This window comes from Eleginops maclovinus, chromosome 9 (genome assembly GCF_036324505.1).
Source record: "Eleginops maclovinus isolate JMC-PN-2008 ecotype Puerto Natales chromosome 9, JC_Emac_rtc_rv5, whole genome shotgun sequence".
Lineage (NCBI taxonomy): Eukaryota > Metazoa > Chordata > Actinopteri > Perciformes > Eleginopidae > Eleginops > Eleginops maclovinus.
This window is the reverse complement of record NC_086357.1, coordinates 17,915,781-17,939,787: the sequence shown is the minus strand read 5'-3', so window position 1 is coordinate 17,939,787 and position 24,007 is coordinate 17,915,781. Positions and strand designations below refer to the sequence as shown.

The 24,007-nt window shown below is 38.6% G+C and overlaps 1 protein-coding gene across 2 annotated transcripts; it reads left to right on the top strand.

Moving 5' to 3' along the window:
* Positions 1–77: 77 nt before the first annotated feature.
* xxylt1 (xyloside xylosyltransferase 1) lies at positions 78–21,352 on the top strand. Of its 2 annotated transcripts, none has more exons than XM_063892276.1 (5): positions 78–514; positions 1,024–1,667; positions 4,778–4,925; positions 11,102–11,234; positions 18,296–21,352. In XM_063892276.1, exons 2-5 carry the CDS (start codon positions 1,128–1,130, stop codon positions 18,690–18,692), a joined length of 1,218 nt encoding a protein of 405 aa, XP_063748346.1. In that variant the 5' UTR covers positions 78–514; positions 1,024–1,127; the 3' UTR covers positions 18,693–21,352. The 2 variants fall into 2 exon arrangements, with proteins under 2 accessions (XP_063748346.1, XP_063748347.1); XM_063892277.1 differs by having other exon boundaries at positions 78–518; positions 1,028–1,667.
* The last annotated feature ends 2,655 nt before the right edge of the window (positions 21,353–24,007 follow it).

Sequence of the window (24,007 nt, the reverse complement as noted above, 5' to 3'; positions counted from 1 at the left end):
TTTCCAACAGTCTTGAAGTAGGCATGGCTCGGTATACGGCTGAAGCCAGAGTGGGTGTGGCTAACATTGCGTCACAGCAGGTTGTTGCTAAGGTTGTTAGCTAGTGATTTCTCCAACTAGTCGTTTTGCCGTTTTTCATCTCGAAATCACAAAGCCCTGCAAACACCGCATTACTTAAACAACGACGCATGTATGCAAGGATGCATCTGCATTTTTAAAACCAAACAGCTTTGCTTTCTGCTCGGGTTAAGCAAACAGCGTCGGACTCCACAACCAACATACAGGCGCAAAGTCGACGTCTGCTAACTTAGCATCTTCGTACAGCAGCTGGCATGTCAACAGTTTGCTGCAGGTTTTCTTACCGCATCTCGTTGTTTTGGCATGTCGTGGACTTAAACCGGTATCGTTAATGTCGATGTAAAGTTAGCAAATGTAGCTTTGCTTCAGAAATCTGAGGCTCTAGATACACGGGGCGAACAAGGTGGCAAAATGAAACTGCAGAGATTAACGACAGGCAAGTAAATGCAGTTCTTCTTCCCTCCTGTTCAGCCATATATTATTGTGTGTGCATGCTAACTAATGAGATTTAAAGGTATAAAGATTAAGTTTGCAGGGTGCAACATTTGTGCGGAATAGTTGTTAAACGTGCCCTGCAGAGCTCTGGGAAACTAGTACATTTTGCCCATATAATGTTTATACAGATGTTACCCCAAACGCTATCATTATTATGGAACCCATTTCTTCCGATACAATAAAATACGATTTAAATGTATTTTGGGTATTTGAAGATGTTGTTCTAACTAAACTTAAATACAAAAACTGTTAAGTTTCAAATCAAAACATTTTATCATTTAAATTCATTGACCTAATAAGGACCTGTAATATTTTACTGTGTTTTTTCACTAAATGTAAAGGTAACATAATGCACAAATGAGTGCACACAATTCAAACCTTTATTACTGTTCATTGCAATCAGTTCCATTTCTGTATGTCAAGACTGAAGTCTTCTTTTTTTTCTTGCAGGAAGATGTTTGTAACTTACCATAGATAACTACAACATGGAGGGACATAGCCTGGTGACTGAAAGGCCTTGCACACCCCTGCTCTTATGACACCAACAGGGAGATATGGGCATCCTCAGACTGGTAGTCAGAATCATGGGTAGGATCAGTACTTTCCGGTCCTATCAGTTTGTGCTTCTCCTCGCTGCTGCGCTTGCTGTGGCGGCTTTTTACTACTTCGGCTCAGAGAGGCAAAATTTCTCAAGCACCACAAAGAGGATCAAGCTGACCCAGGCCACACACAACACCAACAGAAACGATGCAGATTTAACTGTGGACACCATTCTCTCACACAAAGATGAATCTGTGGAGCATGGAGAGGAACAGCAAGATCTGGGAGGAGAGAGCGAAGAATTTAGGCCTGGGAAGGGAGAGATTGGTGGCTCTGGTGACCAACATTACCACGCACTCATGATGTTCACCAAGGTGGACAAAAGCCGGAGCCTGCAGGACAAGTTCAGAGTGGCAATGTTGTCAATGGTGAAGCACGGACAGTTCATGGAAGGAGAGGTGTTGGTCCTTCATTTTGTGAGCGATCCGGCCAGCAAAGAACTGGGAGAAAAGATGCTGCAGGAATTTCTCCTTTATGCAACATTTAAGTATGAGGTAGGCCTTCTAAAAAAAGTTTTTAAACCATAGTACGCCTCTGTTATCTATCGCTTTCAATATAAGAGGACATTCTCAAAATGTTTTCCTCAATGATGAGCCTGGAAAAGATTAATTTGAGTTTGCTCTTATGCTATTAAAATCACTGCCTTTTTAAGGATTAGGTTTTTAAATACCTATAAGTAATGTATTTATGGATTTACTGGGGGGAAATAAAATGAATTGAGTGTCGCTATTAACATCTCTGTAGTGATACAGAGGCAGAAAGACACATCTTGTATTTCAACTACACGACACTCATGAACCCGCATTAGAGTTTCTTACGAGGCAAAACAGTATTCTCATGTTAACTTAACCAACATATTTGTTACTAATACACCCTTGTCAAAGACACACACATATACTGTCGGGTGCTGTTTACAGTTGAAACACATGGGGGCAGTGTTGGCCTGAGAAACAAATCCCTTACTGATGGAGGTATCCCCTCCCCTACACTGTACTCTCTGCCAAAACAGAGGATTATGTTCCCTTTCTGTTGCATGCAATGTCCTGCCTAGTTCATCCTCTTTTGTATTCCTCTTGGAGCACAAGATCGAAAAACCTGTTTACAATTTACTGACTCTGAATCCTTCTCACCTGCTAGACCTTTTCTTTCAGGAATGTCTCATCATCGACAACATCTGCTGTTGTTTCAGCTTTGTATTGTCTCAGGCTGATCCGAAGCCTGCTCTGGTTGGGCCGGGGTTTACTCAGCTTTGCACCTTTGCACTTTTGAGCCTGTGGGTCAGATGGCTTGCTGCTCATTTAGCTCTTTGTACTTAGACCAAGCTTTTTAGCAGAACAATTGACATGTGTCAAGTCAAATACAGGACAAGAAACACCAATAAAAAAATGAGTCTGCTGTGTAAAATATAGGACTAGACAAGAGCTATTTCTTAAACTTTAGCTGTCTGCACTTAAGCATATTTAACTGATCAGCTGACATTTCCAGTGCTGCCAATATATCTATGATATGCCAAAAATATCATACTGATGTGTGAGTAAGCTCTGTGTTGTATAGAGTGACCCAAAGGAACAACTTTTTATACCTCCCTCTTACTCACGTTTTGCTTTTGTAAATCAAAGTTACATAACATTTACAAGCTGGCTGTACTCCCAGTTTCATCATTGTACTGGTATCATTCCAGACCAGTGCTTTTAAACATGGTTAGAGATAATGAATAACGAAATGATGTTCTGACACACGTACAGCCAATTAAATCCTGCCAAAGTTACAAATGGATTGGGGACTCCCGGGGTCTTGATGAAGGCAGTGTATGAGCATGCTGACTTCCTTGTCTGCTCATCCTGAGCTGCATTCCTTTGGATTATTTATCTATAGGAGCATGAGGATAAGACAAGTGTTATGCAATCATTTTAGCCTCTATCTGTTGAGTTCATCACTTAATAGTGGTAAATTCAGTGACCCACTTGACATTCGTAGCAAACAGCCTGTAGAGTCACACTGCCCAGAGGCTGTGCTCATTACTGCTGACCATCGTTCACAGAGCATACTGGAGTAGTGTGCTTCATCCTGTTCAGTAATTAGAACGGGAGATCACCCCTGCTAGAAGGACGTTGGGTAGGAAGTGTACATAGTACATGGCAGGATCCACTACAAACTAAAACAGTACATTTTTAAAACAGAGAATCAAGAGGTTAGTTCAAACACCAGTCACACCACAAAATAAACTAACTAACCAATGAATAGGGTTCTGCAGAAAATACTGTTTTTGTCAATGAGTCCGGTAGCTTTAAAGACAGCATAGATACCGTCTTCTGTTCCCTATTTTGAAGTGCTGTCAGACGGCAAAAGTTAGCGTCAATTAAACAGATCAAATAATGTTAAATGAATATCTTCAAAACACAAACAAGTATATTTTGTATTAACGTAGCGTTATATGTTGAGCTAAATATGTTCAATGCTCAACGTGTAATGCTATTTTTAAAGAATGTTTTATTTTATTTATTGTGGCTATTTGGGGAAAGTAGTAAACATGGGTTAACGGTGTTCTCTCCATGAATTGTTAATGGGAAGCCATACTAATTACTTTATGAAATATTCAAGATCTTCCAGAAATGTGCGTAGATGTCCTTACAAACTTGTCTCTTACCATTATCATTGTTAAGCCTGTTTGACCAAGACTATATTCAGTGCAGCAAAAAACAAAATCTTCCCCTCGTTTGACTTTCTGTCCTTCCTCTAGTTCGTCTCTTAAATACGTTGTGATTAAACAGTGAGTTTGTGGGTTAGAGATGTAATATAGTCTAATAAATGCGTGAATCAAAAATGGTTCTGTTGCAGTCCCAGTGAATACTTATCAAGACTTGCAACATCACTTATTCTGCCCACGGCAATGACTTATGTGCCATTACGTCACATGACCAAAAGCAGTCCCACACAGCTCTGAGCTTTCACAGAGGGTTTACCTTAATCTGCCAGGGTTTATTACATGATGTTTGCCCATCGAGGCACACAGGCCTGATTTATAATATGACAGCCATATTGTCCCGGTCTTATGTGAGACCTTTAACATACACACAAACTGTCAGGCTTAACCAAAAAAGCTTGAATATCCTCATGAAGCACTGTTTTCTCCCAAACCAACACACATTTTGCTCCAGCAACAAACCTTTAACAATAATCAGTGTTTACTGTATTTATTTTTGTAATCCTCCTTTAGTAATGTACTGTATATTAACTGTTCACGATCAGAGGAGGAGAACCGAGAAGCAGTCTGTCTTACTATCTGATACCATGTGTAAACACAACTATTAAAATCGCTAGGCTAGTGTGTACCATCATTTATTTATTTGACTTTTAACTTATTTTATGTGTGTTCTGATGTTAAATGGTACAAGCATATATGTAACATTTTTTTTCTTCTGATTGTCAAATATTACATTAAACATAATATTGCCATCGACTCCCACCATTAGCTTATATCAGAACCTGCACATTTAGAGCTTTCAGAATATGTTAGTTTATGCACCAATTTTTTATAAATATCTTAAATCTTTCCATATATTTGACTCTTTGTTGTACTAACGTGACTCCTCTGTGCCTGCAGGTGTTGTTCCATGACGTAGTAGATCTCACACACAAGCTGTTCCCCATCGTGGAGGCCATGCAGAAGTACTTCAGTGCCGGCTCTGGTGCTTACTACAGCGACGCCATTTTCTTCCTGTCTGTTGCCATGCATCAAATCATGCCTGAAAGTAAGGAAAAGCCACTTTTGGCACATTTATTTTTCAGTTAAATGACCACCAGGCGTATAGATCTTTAAGTTAATAAGTGTAGTGTAGTTTTGTTTGCATTTGTTTGAACATATCTGTCCTTAGGATATCTTATAAGGAACACATTACAAAGTTCATGTAAAGCATTTTGGGTGCTTTTTAACATCATAATTGAATTATCTACAGATATTACTAATGTAATCAAACCTTCACCAGATAACTTTGAAAACTAAGATTTGATTCATTTTTCCATGGAAGAAAATCCTGTCATTAAAGCAGGTTGTAATAGTTTTTAAAATGTGTTTAAGTTGCCCTTCAAATTTGGATCAAGATCTGCGCCTTATTTTTAAATGGCACTTTTAGAAAAATGTGCATAACATACACAATAGGTTCGTATCAAAATTGTATTTTAGTATACATTATAGCTTTAAAATGTGTACTACGGTTTTTACTCTGGTGGTCCATATTTTAAATTCACTCAGAGGATGACTCTACTCTGGTATCTGACAGTTATGTAACATGCTGCAGAGGCCCTGGAGAGTGAGGGAGGACGGACGTATTCTGTCACTGCTGCCCACATTAGTGCCCCCTGTGTTGGTGCTGACTGATGGCAGCGGCCTCCTCTATCGGGCCTCACTTCAGTAGATGTGCAGCATGGGGCCTCTCACCAAATGTGAACCAAACCACTGGGCTTTAAATCAATAGTCACCGGAGGCACAAATGAAACCTGAAGGATCTGTCTCCAGAAAAGGGTACTGTCCTATTTCAGGTTTTTAAAGGGATCTCCGACGACACTGAGGGAATGAAGGGAACACTCTATATTTTAAGCGTATTTTAACATTGATTATAAATCCCTGTCCAAAATACAACATGTTGGAAGCAAGGAAATTGAGAAAAACTATGCAAATATCAATGTATTAAAATCCAGAACAAAATGCACATCGACACGCAGACCCATGATGATTTATTTAGAGCTTGGAAGGCACACCTCATATGCACATATATCCCACTTTGCCACATTCCCTCCATAGCATTCAGATTCAAAATACAATTCCTTTGTTTCTGACACTGAATCATCACATTTGGGTTCTTTAGGGTTAACTTAAAATTGTTATTTTGCATTAATAATGAAAAGATAGTAGGGTCCTATCATGACCAGGGTGTGGTAATGTAAATATTTTAGTCTGAAGTGAAGAGTTTTTCAGCAGATACATGAATTAAGTATTCTCATAAACAGAATCATCAGCATGGGCTGGAAGCTGAGTTACTTTACTTATTAGCTTTCACCAAAGAAAAGATGCTGCCTGTCCATATTTGAAGGCTTGACATCCCCTGTGGTCAACTTCAGGTTTTCTCCAAGGTTTTTTTTAAGCGCTTCAAAGTATGGTGTTTATATTTCTCAGGAAAGCAGGATATCATTTAAGGAGCAGAAGAGCCTTCAGGCAAAACAGGATGATAAATAAAAGATCATTCTTGGAGGGAAAAGTTGAGTTTGTGGCTTCCACTCCGCTGTCAACTCTGAAAACTAATTTGTGGTGAAGCACAGAGTTGTGTTGACTGAATTTAAAACGTATTGCCAGTGTGTCAACATGTGATAAACATCCCCCCCCCCCCAGCAGTACTTGGTCTGAGCTGAAGGTGTTTGTCTGATGTTGTCTGTTTAGTACCCAGCTCACTAAATGAAGAGGAAGCAACAACAACAGGAGGAATTGGTAAAATAAAGATATTTAAATGACAAGCAACTTAGGTTATTATAATTAAACACAAACAAACAGCGAACTACAAATAAAAGGTACTTTTTATGGGGAAAAAGGAACTAAACCTCACTACTTGAGCATACTTTATCTGAAAAGTATTTGAAACATTACCCATGGTTTGTAGTCAAGGAAAGTGTTGTCAGTTCGCAACCAGTCTGTCAGTGAAGAACACGGTGGAAAGCATGTCTGCAACATAAAAGGGTTAGACACGTGAGAGGGGGGTGTCTGCGGCTGTAAAAGTGTCTCACGTTGTGTCTTTTAAAATTATTATCGATCAACCATGTGCCACCTGTCTGCTCTTTGTCCGACTGGTCACACATTTCTATTTAAAGAACCCTTTTATGTCTAAAGGGCATAATGTGGTTATCTTAACAGAGAGTGTGTGTGGGTACGAGTTTACTGAAACTCATCCAGGGAGCTACGCAGCAGACGCAGAGCATCATTTATGATTAAAGACATGGTGAAAAAACAAACATGTTATCAATAAGTAAAATTAGCAGCTGCAAACATGAAGTGAAGTGGGAGATTTCAGCAAGTTTAGCTAGGATGTCAAAAGAGAAGATAAAGTAGAGATAATGTTGAGCACTTGAGTCTGTTTATTCAACAATATTTGAATCATTTAAGCTAAATAGACTTTGCAAAACAGCTGTCAATTATAATTAAAATGTTATTTGCAAAGAGAAGACATTTTTATATTTGATTTACAGTGTTTAAAGCAGTCAATAGACAAATGGACTCTAAGGACTCTATTATCGCACCACCAGTCCTTGGAGGATGAGAATTAATATTGCGCAATGGAAACGATGAGGTTTCTAAGAAACGCTGTTTTGGTTGATGGAGAGGTGTTCCATGTTTTGTTTCCTCTTTAGAGGTCTTAACATGCTGGGACTTGAGTCTCTCCTACAAACTTGACCTCTATTTTCCACTTCCGACAGGAGTGGCACTGCTGACGTGTGAATTGCTTTGCTAAAGTGAGAATGGTGTTACCTGGAAGCAAGACAGCAGCGTAATTATTGGCTATCCCACAGGCCTACAAATACACAGCAAATGGATGACAGAAAATGATCAATCATTTTTATGTTCTGACTTTGTTTGCAGCCGTCCGTTGAAATACAAAGATGAAGAAGACTTTTTGTGATAGTGTAAAAAGCTTTGAATAATTTCTATTAGCTCAAACACACATGTACTGTCTTTTTCAAGCTCTTAAGAGGCTTTATAGTAAGCAAAAGTGCTTTGTTTGCATTCCCTAACCTCTTCTCACTACTGGAGATTCACTGCATCTTACTGTTGTGTTGTGTTTATGTATTTAGTTTTCATATTGTTTAGGGTGGAAGAAAAATAATATCAACTATCAATATTTAAAGATACAACATTGTAACTTTAGATTTGTATCTCATGATGATCTCACTGTTAAATGTGTGTTTATGTTTTCCCTAGAGGTATTTCCTGCATGTGACTAGAGGTCCCAGTTTACTGCACACAAGGCTACACAGCTGTTTCCCGCAGCAGGAGAGGCATCAGCTTTTTCATACATGGGGACATAGCGAGGGGTAAAATCTATATCAGGTGATTCCCTTTCTCTGAAAAAGGGTGTTTTCCAGTAACTGTTGGTGAGAAAGAAACAATGAACAATATGAATAGGCCATAAATGCTCACATCAAGACACATATTAGTGCTTAATGAGGTTGACCCACTTTCTTCCTGAAAAAAATGTGATTTTAGAAAACAGTGTCTCTGGTTGTGTTGTCTGAGTTTAGGTTTTCTTTGATCTGACCAGAGCCCCAGACGAGCTCTTCAGCCCCCTAACAAAGTTAGTCCTGCAATGATTGAACAACACCCATGCATGCACCCTGGTCAAGATTTATTTTGACTCCCTTTATTTGTACGTCTGGAATAATAAATTACTTTTTAATCCTGCTGGAGTAAACCAGGTGAAAGTCAGTTTAAACATGACATCCCTGTACTTTTTTGGGGTGAAAAAAGGCCAAAACTGTCTTTACTTTATATATCCTTATCTCTAATTTGTCATACTCTAAACAAGGTTTACAACAATATAACTGACTAACTGTATTGATCATTGCTGTTTCATCTTAAAATCGTTGTGTAATTGTGGGAGCAATTGAAATACATTGGCAAATGTAACTAATGTCGTGCACACTACGTTGAGGTTGTTGTACATCTGTTGATCTCGGGTGAACTCGGCAGTACAATTTTAAACTTTAGGACAGTAATAGACTAGAGAACAGCTGTGCAGCAGTCCACAGGGACAGACTGCACTACTGAAAGACGTTTGTCTGTGTAGGTCATTTCCATTTCACAAAAGAAACGTGTTGCTTCTTCTCCTCATTTAATCCTTGCTGAGTGGAAATGAAGGAACAGAAAGAGATGCAGTAAAAGTGGTAGAAGACGTCTGTCTCTCCCTCTCTCGTTGCCTCAGGCTCATACCCAGTTTGTTATAAATAATGAAACTGTGAAGCCTGAAATACAAATACACTAAATGACAGCTACTGCAGAATCTGTCTCGCCCCGTTCACTTTTCTAGATTTATTTCCCTTATAACTTATGTTACTCATAACATTATTTCGTAAACGACATATACTGTTTTTAAAACGATGGATTTGGTGACTGAGTATCCATGTAAATGGCAGCACTAACACTACATTTCTGATGTGAGAAAGTGCAGCAGCACTAAAGAAGTGGCACTAGTCTTGTAATTTATTTAAATCATCTTTTTATTGAAATCCTATGCCGTGATCAAACACTGCCATACTTTCACCTTCAAAGGACTATGTTTTGAGTCATTGATCTAACATCAAACCCACCACATCACAGTGTTGTACCAACTTCAGACCCTCTTCCTGTTATTCTCCACTAGTTAAGCTCGGCTATTACCAACAAACAGCGAGGACAACTCGTAGATTACCCGCCCGAGCCCCTCTCTGTTGCCACAGTTCGTGGAGGCATTGTGATGGCGGCTTCCTTGTTTGGAGAGCATAGAAAACAGGTCGCCTCTGCATTGCTGAGTCTCCTTTTTCAAGCCCTAGTTTCAACAGAAACTGCCTCTCAAATATTTCCGTAGTGCTAACTTGTAGTACAGCTTTAATCTTCCACTTTTGCATCTCAGTTGGCTTTGTTGAGGCCAAGGTTGAGATTTTGTTTTTCCTTTCCAAAAATAGAATAAAAGTAACATGGAAGTAGAATGATTCAGCTTTTTTTTCACTAAAATCTCTATTAAATGATATTTCCGACGTGCAACTCTCACAAAAACTGGGACAACATAAACCTTTATTTTAAATCATTGAGTTATTGACTTTTTTGCCAGACACATACAATTAAAGAAGCGAGACATAACTATGTTGTTTCTAACTAGTCTAAAGCACCATTGATGTATAACACAATTTAAAATAAACAGGACAGTTTACAAATGGGACATTGGGGCCCATGCTGCCATGAAGAATATATTCAATTTGCTCTTCCTTGTTTTCATAAAAACTGAACTAATAGGTAATTAGTTTTTCCTTTTTGTGTTAAGTGTAGCCTCCTTTTTCCTTTAATAAACATGTTGTTTATATACTGGATGGATGATGCAACACATTTTCCTTTGAATATAATACACATTGTGCCATTGGTATTATATTATCTTACAAATTGCGCATGTGTTGGCTGCTGGATCCCAACACACCTTTAAAAGCACTGAAAAACAGTTGAATTGAGCTCTGAAGGCTCATAAGGCAGCTTATTATTTTTGAAGTACTCCTTTCTTTTCACCATTGTGCAAATTCTGCAGTTTTTGTCAAACTGACCTTCTGCCAATAAATGTTTACTGCTCTCAATAGAGGCCGCCTTCTCTGACAGCTCTTCCTGAGTTGACAAGTGTTTTCATCTGTTCAATAATCATGTTGTGCCCCTGACACCATTCCTGAGTATTTCCCATCATTTCATCCCCATGGTTACCAGCAAAACATAGGAAGCTGAAACAATGGACAGATGAGGGCCTGCATATCCTGGATACTGCCGTTACCATTTTATCCACAAACAGCTGTGTTAATAATTTACTGATGTACGCTCAGAACTGCCAAAAGCCACTTTTTTTTTTTTAAGAAAGCTATTCTCAGCTTTCTACTCTTTTTCTTCATACAATTCATTTCGCTTGCAATTTTTTTCTAGGTCAATGGTAAAGTGGTAAACACCCCTGGGGGTCAAAAACACAATCTCAGAGAAACCATATAATGTGTCAGGCTTGTCAACAGTAGTCTTCTCCTATTTTCCATTACTGTGAATGACTAGAAGGACGTTTGGAAGTGATCAGAGAAATTCAAACTACGTGCACTGTTAGACACTGTTTTTGTTGTTGTTGTTAAATTCTGCCTTATTAATGTGAAATAATGTGCTTCTTTCCAGGTCTGACGCGCATAGTGCAGCTTGACCTGGATCTGAAATACAGGACTAACATCAGGGACCTTTTCAAAGAATTTGACCGGTTTCCTCCAGGAGCGGTAATAGGCATCACCAGAGAGATGCAGCCCGTCTACAGGTAAGCACTGTGGCACAAGCAGATCAGATATGTGACACATATGTTGTGATATAAACGTGTCCAACCAAATGACTGTAGACATAGTTAAGTATGGTCTTCGATACCGAGAACTAAACATATAGTTGTGCCAGGAGTCCAACAATTGGCTGTTAACATTCAGCCGTTTATCAAGCCACAATGCATTGTGATTACAAACTGAAGTGTATCAAAGCATGGACTAGTAAATACTTTCACGGAGCAAAAATTAAATACTTGGTAAGATTATTATTCATGCTTTCTTTTTCTTTGGACTGATATTTCATTCCCGCGTCTTTCAGTTCATCTTTGACGTTGTCCATTCGTGGCTTAAAAAAAATGAAGAAGATATCACAAATCTGTTTAGCAAAGTGTATTTTGTATTGTTGTATTTATGCATGGACTGCAGAGAAAAGCCGCATTAGCAATATTATTTTAATCCTATCTTTAATGAGTTAAAAGCCATCGCTCCGATCACACTCACTCTGTTCGGCAGATGGATTTTAATGTTGATGCGCCTCACTTGCATATTCACAGTTTTTTCTCTCTCACAGTTTTTAAGTGAGAAAGAACATCAGATATCTCCCATACAGACTTCTTCACAAGAACCTCAACAGTGTTACCCATCCCAACATTCTTAATATACTAGCAAAACTTGGAGACAATTGGTGGCCTTTTTAATGATTTGTGTTATCATTGTTAGATTTTTATGAAGAATTCTAACCTGAAACATTCAAAATGTGCTTCAATAATTGTTGATGTAAAGTGAAAACTGGGATAACAATAGGAATGCAAATTATTATGTTGTTTATTTGTGTACACACAAGTCCACATTACTATTCTGTATAGTTTAATGCTCTAGCTTGTGCCCAAGGCCAAATTTACTGAAAGTTTGACAATAAATGTATTCTTTCCATTGTACTTGAAGTCAACCACTTATAACCCCCCTTTTACCTGGCACCTAAAGCCGGTGCTGCAAGATAGTGATCCATGAAGGCAACCATGAAGTCACGGTTGCAATATTGTACAACATTGACAGTATTTTAGGTAAATCATAATAGATTTATAAGAAGATTTGTCAGAAAAGGTCTTGTTCCCACCCTTTGATTCAAGTGTCTCTTTGTTAGACAGGAGACTTGAGTAAATAAACTGCTGATCACAGAACTGACAAACTCTATTATATGATCCACATAACCTTCTCTAAAAGCTGAATATTTTTTTCTGAATGTCAGGTTATCCTTGGTAATAAACACAGGAAGGATGTGTGTGAAAATGAAAAGTGTGAAAGTGACACACTCAAATCTCTTCATATTAATGAAAAGGGTAAGACGTTTGAAATTTGGTACAGATCAACTTTCCGTACAATCTGTCCCACTTTACAGCTCCTGTTAGCCAGTTTTTCTTTCTCATGCGTCTGATAATCCATCATGCGTTGGTGTAAACAAGGGACACCGATTTTTTTTTTTTAATTTTTGGCAAATCTTTTTATTAGTTTTTGCACAGATAGCAAACAGACATTTTCAAAACATTACATGTCAAATACTGTGATCTTCTAATACAAATATTAAAACCAAAAACCCCATTACCCCGCAATCTCATTCATACATACATACAAAAGGGGGGGTGGGGGACAAGGGGACAGCAAAAACAAATAAAGGATGAAAAAATAAATAAATAATAATAATTTAAAAAATTGAAAAGAAAGGGGGGGGGGGGTGTGTCTCTACTCAGGATTAAGTTTAGGGTTTTTCATCAACAGTAAGGGTGTCAATGTGGTCCAAAAAAGGCTGCCAGGTTTTACGGAACGTCGTCAGGGAGCCTCTAAGGTTTCGTGGGACACCGATTTTTAAACTTTTTGTTCATCAGCTGATTTTTCCGTCCCTCTCCAGGAAAGAAAAAATACATGCTGTATAATGTTATGAAATAACAATATCATCAGTTGTTAAACTTAGTATCACTGTGCACGTGAGACCACAAGGCTGTATATGCTGGTTGTCAATTTTTCTGCCCTAGTAGTTTTAGAAGTGGAGCAGCAGTTTTCCTGCCAGACTCTGGTTGGCACCAGCTTCTCCAAACAGATCTGTATCTCTGCCCTGCCACTCAACTGGCTCAATGGGTTCCTAACCCTGGGAATCATTTGCTAATGTTGTTCCTTTCGGCATAGACACACTCCTCTCTCAAAACACACAACAACAAAGCAAGAGATCGTGCGTCTTAGCATGCCAATGTCTCGCTAGTTTAAATTTGAAGGGATGTCAACAAAACATTAAAATAGATATTTCCTTGTATATTTCTCTGTTTACCCGTACGGGTGTTTTTGAACGTCTGCAGCGTCATGATGGACAGCAACTCGTACTGCCGGCATTTTGGAGTTTGAGTTCAGAGTTTTAAAGCACATTCCAGGCCGAACATTTCCATCTATTGTTTTAAGTAAATCCTTATGGTTTGGACAGCAGTTTAGGATTTATGCTACTAAGACTGTGAAAGATTTTGCAGTCCACCTAGTGAGTGGTGGTCTGTTTGTGCTTTGGTGACTGGTCATTTGAAGTTTGATTTCTGGAAACAAATTCAAGCTTTTTGTTCATGTGACTGGAGTTGAGCAACATCAGCTATACAACTTATATAAAAACGTTTTGATTTGTTTCCTTAAAAAATATGTTTTAAATTAAATGAGGGTTGTATTATTTAGAGACAACTGCATAGGGAGAAAAAACCCTCCTTACATGTCAACACAAGTAATAAGCTAACATTTCCCAACGTCTTGACTGCAACAGCAAACAAAGGATGATTCATCTGTCAAGTATGTAAAAATAAATGGTGTTTCATAATGGAAAGCCCCACAAAGACATAACAGATAAAGAAAGACATGGACTGCTTATATAGGGGACAGGAGACACAAGCTAGACCAATCTGGAATGTATGTGTCACTTTAATCGAAGAAGTTCATGTGTCAGTATAAATTGTTTCTTTAAAAGATAATCCTATATGAGTAATATTTCATTTTTTCAATCCCGATTTTAGCAATACATTGTGTGCAATCATTGCACCTGCCGTGCTTTCCTCTTTTGTGTGTAGAGGGCTCTCAGCTCCCACTCTGTTTTAATGATAATGGAGAGAGCATTATGCAGAAGAATGCATCCTCCCACCAGCCACATTCAGAGCACATCCTGCCACTGAAAAGTTCATTATTAGAAAAAGTGGTCCATGTCTTTTCCCTGCAGCTGCATTTGTTATGTTTTAAAAACCCAGGAGACCAGACCCACTCACAAAAGTGTCACAGTCCAAGCCACAAACACACACGGTGAGAGACATTAGCCAGAAGCAAGTCTATCTCTGCATGCTTTTTGTATTGAGTCTCGGTTGTGTAATACATCCTACGTATTGCCAAGTTTTACTGTAAACAGAATGCTGTTAAATGGTGACTGTGAAATGTTTAGTTTTGCGACAGCTACATAAACTATGAAGCACTCTTACTGGGACTTGTGTGCCTTGGTTCTGTCGTAGATATAATGTTGTTGAAAAGATTGTACCATCACAATCCTCAATTAACAGAAGGCTTCGAAGCCTATAACAAACCTTGTATTTTAACGTACTAAAGGAAATGATGAATATGTTTGTGCCCTGTAGGCTTTCTTATTTAATGGCTCCATTCTCGTATCAATGCTCGTATTTACTTTAATAGAAAATAGCCAAGATACTTCAGTAAGAAAAGGAACAGGTCATTTCAATTGCACAGAATGTCCCTGTCACCATGCTTTTCTTCCTTTCTCAAGCAACATTTTTCTTGAAAGGTTTACAGTGGAAATTGAAGACAGTACATGATGGAGTTGAGAACTGAGGGAAGCAGAAGGAGAGGCACTTACAGTAACATGGATATAAGCTAATGGGTCTTATGTCTACTTTAACTGGGTCTGTGTGAGTGTACTGGTACAAAGGAAGAACAAAAAACAGACATCACTGTGAAAGAGAACCTAGCTGCATCATGTACCTCTCAAAGTCTGAAGCAGGGGAAAAATCTTTGAACAACATTACTGATTTGACTAACGTATTGTTATCAATCCTTTGGGTTTCATACGAGCAGGCAGGTTATTCTGTTATTTTGGTCAAATTCATTCCAGGTTTTGAACCCAGAGGTATTCGATATGAGAGAGGGATGTAGTTAAGACAACAATTGAAAACACATCACTTTATATAACAAGACTGCATTCACTTTCTAAATAGTTCCTTGTTTTAGTTAACACTTGACAGGATAAAAGCAGGATTATGCTGCTGGTGTATTTTATTGATATCTGTATAACTGGAAGAAAAATGGTTTGATTCCTGTTGGGTCTTACGTTTTATATTAAAAATACAGCTAGAGATTGTGTCTGTATACATACAGTACGTAGGCCTATAAGTAACAAGACATTTCAGAATAGAAATGCCACGTATGTTGGTTTTCCCGAGAATGTAGAAACAGTCTTGCCATTACATAGTTTGTAAAAGTTGAGTTTATTAAAGAAATAGAATGACATTTGGAAAAATACTCTTATTTACTTCCTTGATGAGAGATAGGTTGCATATTTGAGTTTCCAAACATCAGAAATCAGTTGGTTAGTTTGGCCCAGCACGAAGATTGGAAACAGCAGCCTGGCTGTCGAGCAGGGACAAAATCTGCCTACCAGAACTACAAAAAATCCTTCAACATACACGTTGTATCTCATTTTTAAAATTTGTACAAGAAACAAAGTGTAAAAGCATCAATTTGTCAATGTAGGTGATAATATGTGCCAGACTATTTCATGGGTGAGAGCAGTAACTTCCTGGAGTCTCAACTGGTTGCCTGGCAACTGGTCTGAACTTAGAAGTATTATCCCCCCATAACTTCCTGTGAAACTCAAAGTGTCTTTTTTTTTTTACACAACTGTAGATATAAATACATGTTTATTTATTCAATGTTGGTTGATAGTCATCTGAATTAAAACTAAATCTGGTACCGGTAATCTTACCCCCCCCCCCCCGTACTGTCATTCACATAATATGGCAACATGACACACTGTGACAGATGCAGTATGTTTCTGATGATGTATGGATTTATCACCCCGGTTTGGGGCAATGTGTAATATGTGTGAGAGGACGAGCGAGTGAGAGAGTGGCAGAAAGTGACAGAGAACGCGAGTAGAGCTGTATAAAGGTTTAGCAGTAAGCTGTCAATCCAGCTGTAGATTGGAATAAAACTCTTGTCTGTTATCTAACTGCTAGAAAAGTGTAGGGGGTCTGAATAAAAATGGAAGATGGACAGAGAAGCCTGTTTAAATGTTCCCATATGTACTTATTCACAGAGAATGTGTCTCGGGGCACGTAGACCCAGTGTTTGTCTTTAAAAAGATAAATGCTCCACAGAGGCCACAAGTCCCCAGCTACCAAACCAACGGATGGTGTTACACTGTGTGGACAGCTACAGCTGCTAAATATAGGTCATTAATAATATCAAAGCTTGACTCAGAGAATCTGCTACTCCCACTAGATCTGTTCAGGCTGCACAGAGAGAGGGAGAGAGGAATCCTCGACAATATGGATCGTAATCATTCTATTGAATTTCCAACTTGTGTTTAGCTGCATCAATAGCACAGGACGAGCTCTGTTAAAGTTCTGTTTTTGAAAACAGCTTGGCTCATCTTATATCCAAGACACAACACACTTTTCCATACACATTGTATCTATAGAAGGTTTCCTCAGGCTTGGCAAGTATTAAGAAGAATCTAAATTCTCTAGAGAGTGTGTATGTGTACACATACAATAAAGAGTATATTTTTGTTGCCTGTAAGAATGAAACATCAAAGCACCAGCTGTATTTGGGAAAAAGCATTTTGTACTTTCTTAAAGCAAAACACTCAAACAACAAAAGATTAAAAAGTACAATAAAAGCAAAAACGTATGTTAGAGTACTGCTGGAGGAAGTTATGGGCACAGACAGGACCCTCTGTTTTCCCTGCTGTTTTTTTTTAATCTTTTTCATATAGATGATGATACAAATTAATAATAACTTGGATTTATATAGCGCCTTTACAATAGGATGAGGGACAATTGTGTTTTTCTCTTCTTTTGGTTGCAGGGGAATTGTACCAGCTCTGGTAAACATATTTTTTATGCAACCCACAAATACAACATGAACCGTTTATACATGATTCATTACATAATAACAAATGCTATCAGTTACACTGAAACGTTCCTTTCGCTGCAAAAGGTCCTACTTGTGTGTACTCAGTAACGTCTGTGCATACAAATGCTTGTTGAATGAAGCGTTGTGTGTCATTTTTTTTCTACTTCAGAGTTGGTAATTTGGCAGGACAGGGTGCTGAGTTGGCACGCGCCTCTGGCACTCCAACATGCCCTGGCACTCCTGGACCGGCTCTCTTCCTGTTTTGAGCCGCAGTGCTGTTTGTTCAGCATATGTGGACTGAAACAGGGTTGCCCCTCACTTTTCTAAATGTGCAACAGCCTAGGATTGGAACATATGTTAAAGATGTTCCTGCCTGCCACCACCAACAACTGCTGATTGCCAATATATTGAGAGAAAAAATAACCTGAAACCTGATTAAAAATGAATATAAATTAACTTCAAAATGCATTTCAGATTTAATGTTTATGCTACAAAATATCCCTACTGAGAAAACGACACATCATGAATTTCCGTCAGTTCGTAAAAATCAAACGTTGACTTCCAGGAGATTGCGCTATGCCACTATTGCTTCATAATTAATTCCTATTGTTTTTCACGTGCTGTCTGGTCTTGTAGAAATACTAAACAGGAACTTTATTTAAATATTATAGTTGATCAAATGCCATTCAACCAATTTATTCTCATTAGATTTAATGTTAACCAACTGAGGTCGTTCTTGTGCTTCTGAAAGTCTCTGGAAATCGAACTATAACTTAAAATTGAAAATTAAATTAAAAACAAATTGATAGTTTTGATTGAGAAACAGATGCTATTGTACTTACTTACAAACGACTCACAGCAAGCGCTGTCATTGTAATGCCAACCTCTCGACTTCTTTCCTCAGACACACCTTCTGGCAGTATCGTAAGGAGAACCCTCAGACCAGAGTGGGTGATCCTCCCCCTGAGGGGCTCCCGGGCTTCAACAGCGGAGTAATGTTATTGGACCTTGGTGCTATGAGGGAGTCCGCTCTCTACAACCAACTGTTGAAGCCGAGCAATGTGGCCAAGCTAGCAGACCAGTATCGCTTCAGGGGCCACCTTGGGGACCAGGACTTCTTCACCATGATCGGCATGGAGCACCCTGAACTCTTTTACCCCCTGGCCTGTGGGTGGAACCGGCAGCTGTGTACCTGGTGGAGGGAGCACGGGTACGTAGACGTGTTTCAGATGTATTATCGCTGCGAAGGACTGGTCTATATCTACCATGGCAACTGCAACTCCCCTATCCCAGATGACTGATGTAAACACTGGACTGTAAAAGTCTCAATGACATTGCAATATCGTTCAAAGGAAATATGTTCCTGACTTTAAAGACAGTTTCCTATCTTGACCACTGTGCTGCTGCTGTAGTCGCAGACTCTGCCCCCTGCTGGTCAAGGGGCCACTGAAGGGCCCACCCATATTCAACTTCTAAAAATGTGGTGTTCAACTGTGTCATTTTAAAATACATTTTGACACCCAGCCGAACACAGCCCTGTGTTTCAGGAATGCAGGAGATGCAATAATTGGGGTGTGTTTCTTCAGGTACAGAGATATATGATCAAAGAAGTTCAGTACGAGTAACAGATCTCTTCATTTACAGCCTAAAGAGAAGAAATCCGCTGATCGTGATGCAAAATAATATACCTGGAAGACGTTGTAGTAATTTATTTGGCCATGCTGAATGATTTTGGATTACATTGGCAAGAATGTTCAACTTGTTTGCAGGGGCCCTCTGCTTGGCATACTGCTGAATCAATGCTGGAATTATCCTAATTAAATAAGGGGTGAGTGTCGGTATGAATGAGGCCTAATGCTTCATCCATTGTCAATGCCAAAAAGTATTTTGTGCTTCAATTGAATGTATATTATTTGATTTCTGTACATATTTTTTTTAAGAATGTAAAATACTGCTATCCAATACATTTAGGTGTAAGTAATTAGATTTTCTACTAAATAACAAGGACTTAATATTGCTAACAAAGGTTGGAATGTTATCTGCAATAAATATAGGGTCAGAAAATCGTTATAGCAAAACGAGTCTTGTATGTTCTTTTTTCCCAGCACCTCAAGCTTTCCATATTGGCCCCTTAGGTCCCCTGTGTCATCTAATCTGGCACCATTTACTCTCCTCTGTGGCTAGGAGAGCGGGAGGGATTTATTTCACATCCGTTTGAATTCAACACACTTCTGTGGGAGACACAGGGGGGGGAAATCCCATCAGAGAGTGGAGGAGTGGCCAGGGAGGTAAAGGATAAAAAGGATGGCTGTTGGCGCCATTTATATAAATATTCAGAAGCCACACACACACACACACACACACACACACACACACACACACACACACTTTTGAAAAAGGAGCGAAGCTGAATACACTGAGCCATGCCCGAGTTTTCTTGCTACCCGGATTCACAGAAATGTTAACACTCGATATTCATCAGTCAGGCAATTGTCTGAGGTGGTGCACATTAACGCACACGTGCACACAGAGGGAAGCAGCTTAATGGCCTGCACCTTCAGTCGAGTCGAAGGTAGGCTACTGAAGACTCCTGAGAATTAACATTATCCCAAATCAATTTGCTTCCCTTGAATTCACCCTGAAGCAGGTCAATATTTTCTCCTGGCTCTTTGAGAACAACAGTCTTTTGTCTCTTTAACTCTAAAAGACATTGAGTGAGTAAATACTGAAAAACAACTCACAGTCCCTAAATGCACTTTACAACTTTAAGACAAACACTTTATTATGAAGGTTGATTAGATGGTGGTAAAGACCATTCCAATGCTTTTGTAAATGTTGGCCCATAATGTAATAAATTCATATATTTAGCTTTGGATATATTACCTACTAATTGCTTCTTATTTCTTCCATGACATTTGAAAAGACAGATATTGCTTGCCATTTGCTAGTGCATAATCCTGTGGTGTTGTTGTGGAGCATTTCATAGTTATTTAGAGTGGTGTATTTGAGGACAGGCACCTGCTAATTATAGTTCAAATGAAATCCAGGAAAGAAAATGCAGACTCAGATGTACTCTCTGAAAGGTTTAATGAATCTGGAGTGTTCCTTTTTAAGATATTCAGCTACCAAGTCTCAACTCTCCTATCATTATGAGCATCTTTTGATTCAGGTAGATTACGTTGTCCCTGCTTTCAACTGCTCTACCAATGTGACAAAGCAATGCAATTAACAATTCAATGGGATGGATAACAATTTTAAAAATGATGGTCTTAAATTACAATTCCCTTTTGAAAAGCTGACTTTCAAAGCATATTGTAAAGAACCAAAACCACTGGAGAAAGAGAGACGGGAAACTAATCTCAAATGTGCGTTGATCTGGTGGTACCATCCTTTCTGGGTATCCTTGTGCTGTTCAACTGTTCAATCACTATTTTGTAAACACTTTGTGGGACCATAACAGGACATTAAATTCCTAACGAAAGTGGCTGTAAAGTTTCCTGGAAATATCTTAGTAAGGTATTTACTAATAATAGGGGAAATAAACGTTTCCGTGAACAGGCTGCGCTATTTATAAAGAAAGTCAATATTTACTCATTTATCATTCATCATTCATCACTCCAGTACAACGATTCAGTGTGAAAAAGGATGAATGTGCAATTACATTTAAAAGGGCTAACAGATGTTTGCACATCAGCGTGATTATTGTTAATGTTCCATACCTCACTTAGCAACCATTTGACTGATTAGAAAGCTGCTGTGACATGAAGCCAAACATTTGGTATGTGCTTTTTAAAATAATGTTTCAACTCAACAACCTTTCATGTATGCGCTTCCTGTGACACAGTAAACAGTAAACTTCCTGGCAAGTTCTGATGTTTGTCTTTACATTGTTTCCCAATTTTGGATTTTTTTTTTTTTTTGTGTCTGATCAGCTTTTTCAAATAAATGATATGATAACTTCTCTCTATTCAATGGTGTTATTGTTTAATGTAAACTTGTTTTGAATACATGAGTTATTGTTGTTTGTTATATTCTTAAACACATAAAACAACCTAGTGTTTGTTTTGTGGGAGGAAGAACTGATATCACATTCACACAACACAAACTTGTGACTGTCTTATTTATCTGCTGAATGATAGACATGACATTTCTGTCCCTGAAATATGCTGCTCACAGGCAGCAAACTCTCTTTGACAGAAAAACAATCAGCCTTGACCCCTGAAGCTAGAATTGTATCTTTGCTTGTATTTGAATATGTTTGCTCTTTTGAAAAACACTCCTGCCTCTTTCACATGTGCAAGTAAAGTAGACAAAAGGTGAGAAGAAGGCAGATTCAGACATTTCTAGCTTTTTATGATGAGTTTTATCTGACAGGAGATCAGTGGAGTGATTCAAATGGCATACGAAATGAGGAATGTATTTGTTTTGTAAATGTGGAGTTGATTTGTTTGGTTATTGTGAAATTGTGAACATGTACTGTATACTCACAAATGTTGGATTTTAGACATTTTACCAGCAGTTAAACAGACAATATTGTTTCAAATGTCCATCCCCTATTGCAAAAACAGACTGCACGATTAACAATGTGATTTAAAGCTTTGAAGGTGCAGTGCATGGCCTTATATTACAGCTTTGGTACTGATTAAGTTTCAGTACATAAGGTAAGGCATGATAACCCTGGGCTATGTAGCCTATCAGTGTGTATTTCTAAATCTCCCTCATCCTGGATTCATGGTCAAACACTTTGAGCATATTTACCTTTAGGGCGAGCAGCAGGAACAGCGGGCGGGTAAAGATTTGCAGCAGAATTGAAAGAAAACAAACATGTCAATGTAGAGCTTAGTGAGACTGTGGTGTTTCTGTGGAGCTTTGTTTTCTTACAGTTGACCGAGAAGTGAAGACAAATGTTAAGGAAGACTATTTCTGCTGTGTCTGCTCATCATAGGTGACTCACTCAGTCAACACAACCTTAAAAACCTCATCAAAAAAACAGCACATGATGGTACTACTACACAAAGGAACACAGAGAGTCCGCTTAAGGACTTATGACGGAGTGTCACTTGTGCGTATGGCAACAAGTCAAGACGCTGTCTAAATAGGTGACATACTGACCTGGTTTCTGTCTGTTAACCACTTCAATGTGTGAGTGTGTTGCATTTATTATACTGAAACTCTGTTTATTTTGACAACAAGTCTGTTCTAGCAAACACCATGGGCACAATAACTCTCTTGAACTTGTTTTGCTTTGTAATGCAACATATTTTCTCTCTTGATGCCTTTGACTGTTCTTACTGTTCTGTCAGACAATTCTAAATGTTGAACTTGACTAAGCTCTATGGATTGCATTGTAAAGTATAAAAATAGTTTTCCAGGAAATTACTTTTCATACAATGCATTTCTGAAAATTGCAAATGATTTCTACTTGCTGCAATTTCAAATCACACTACTCAAACATATATCTACATTATATGTTTTGTTGTCTCTTGTCTTTCCATTCAGAGTGACAGCCAAATGCATAACAGAAACAGAACGATCCAGCTCCTGGCATATGTCTGTATTAGTATGCAAAATTGGCATATTTTATTCCCTTCGTCACTCAGTGTTTACACAAACAGTGTTGGATTAAAAAAACATGATAAGCTATAAAACATCTCAGACCGATTATGTTGAAAATGTTTATGTTGAAAACTGCTTTGGCAGAAAGAGCAAACTAATTGAAATTCAACAGACTTCTGCTGACTGTCAGTCCAATTTGAAGATTCAGACCATATCAAATCACAAATATATTGCCTTCTCCGGTCCTGAAACACATTAACTGACAGGAGCTCTACATGATCCTTGTGACAATGTAAAAGTTACTTACTTTTTGACAGTGTGTGTGTGTGTGTGTGTGTGTGTGTGTGTGTGTGTGTGTGTGTGTGTGTGTGTGTGTGTGTGTGTGTGTGTGTGTGTGTGTGTGTGTGTGTGTGTGTGTGTGTGTGTGTGTGTGTGTGTGTGTGTGTGTGTGTGTGTGTGTGTGTGTGTGTGTGTGTGTGTGTGTGTGTGTGTGTGTGTGTGTGTGTGTGTGTGTGTGTGTGTGTGTGTGTGTGTGTGTGTGCAGCTGACACAGTACTCCGCTGGACAAAATGTAGGCCAATACACCCTCACTCTAACTCTCTCTGGAACTGACAAATTAAGGAGCAGATATTGATATAAAAGTGGTAATATATAGAGCTTCTGCTTTAAATGATCATTATGAATTAAATGCTTAATGGTGATTGGTTTTCCATAATTCTCGCATTTACTATATAATTGTGGCTACCACCCAGTATCATCCCCCTTGATTTCATGACACAAAGCAATGGAAAACTAAATGTGTTTCCAATGAAAGTAGCTATTACTAGATCCAAAAGTCAGCATCTTGGTGACATGTACTCATTTGCATATTGGCTACATCACCGCAAGCACATAATGCTTAGTGGTTGTGTGGGTTGCAGCATGGGAGAGTGCCTGCATACATCTCAATAAAAAAGGCTGAGTTGCAAAATGTGGTACTCCTAGGCTCTGACAAATATGGAAAGCAATCCCACTGTCTTAGCAGCAATAACTGCACTTTGAAACAATATATTAGTTTTCC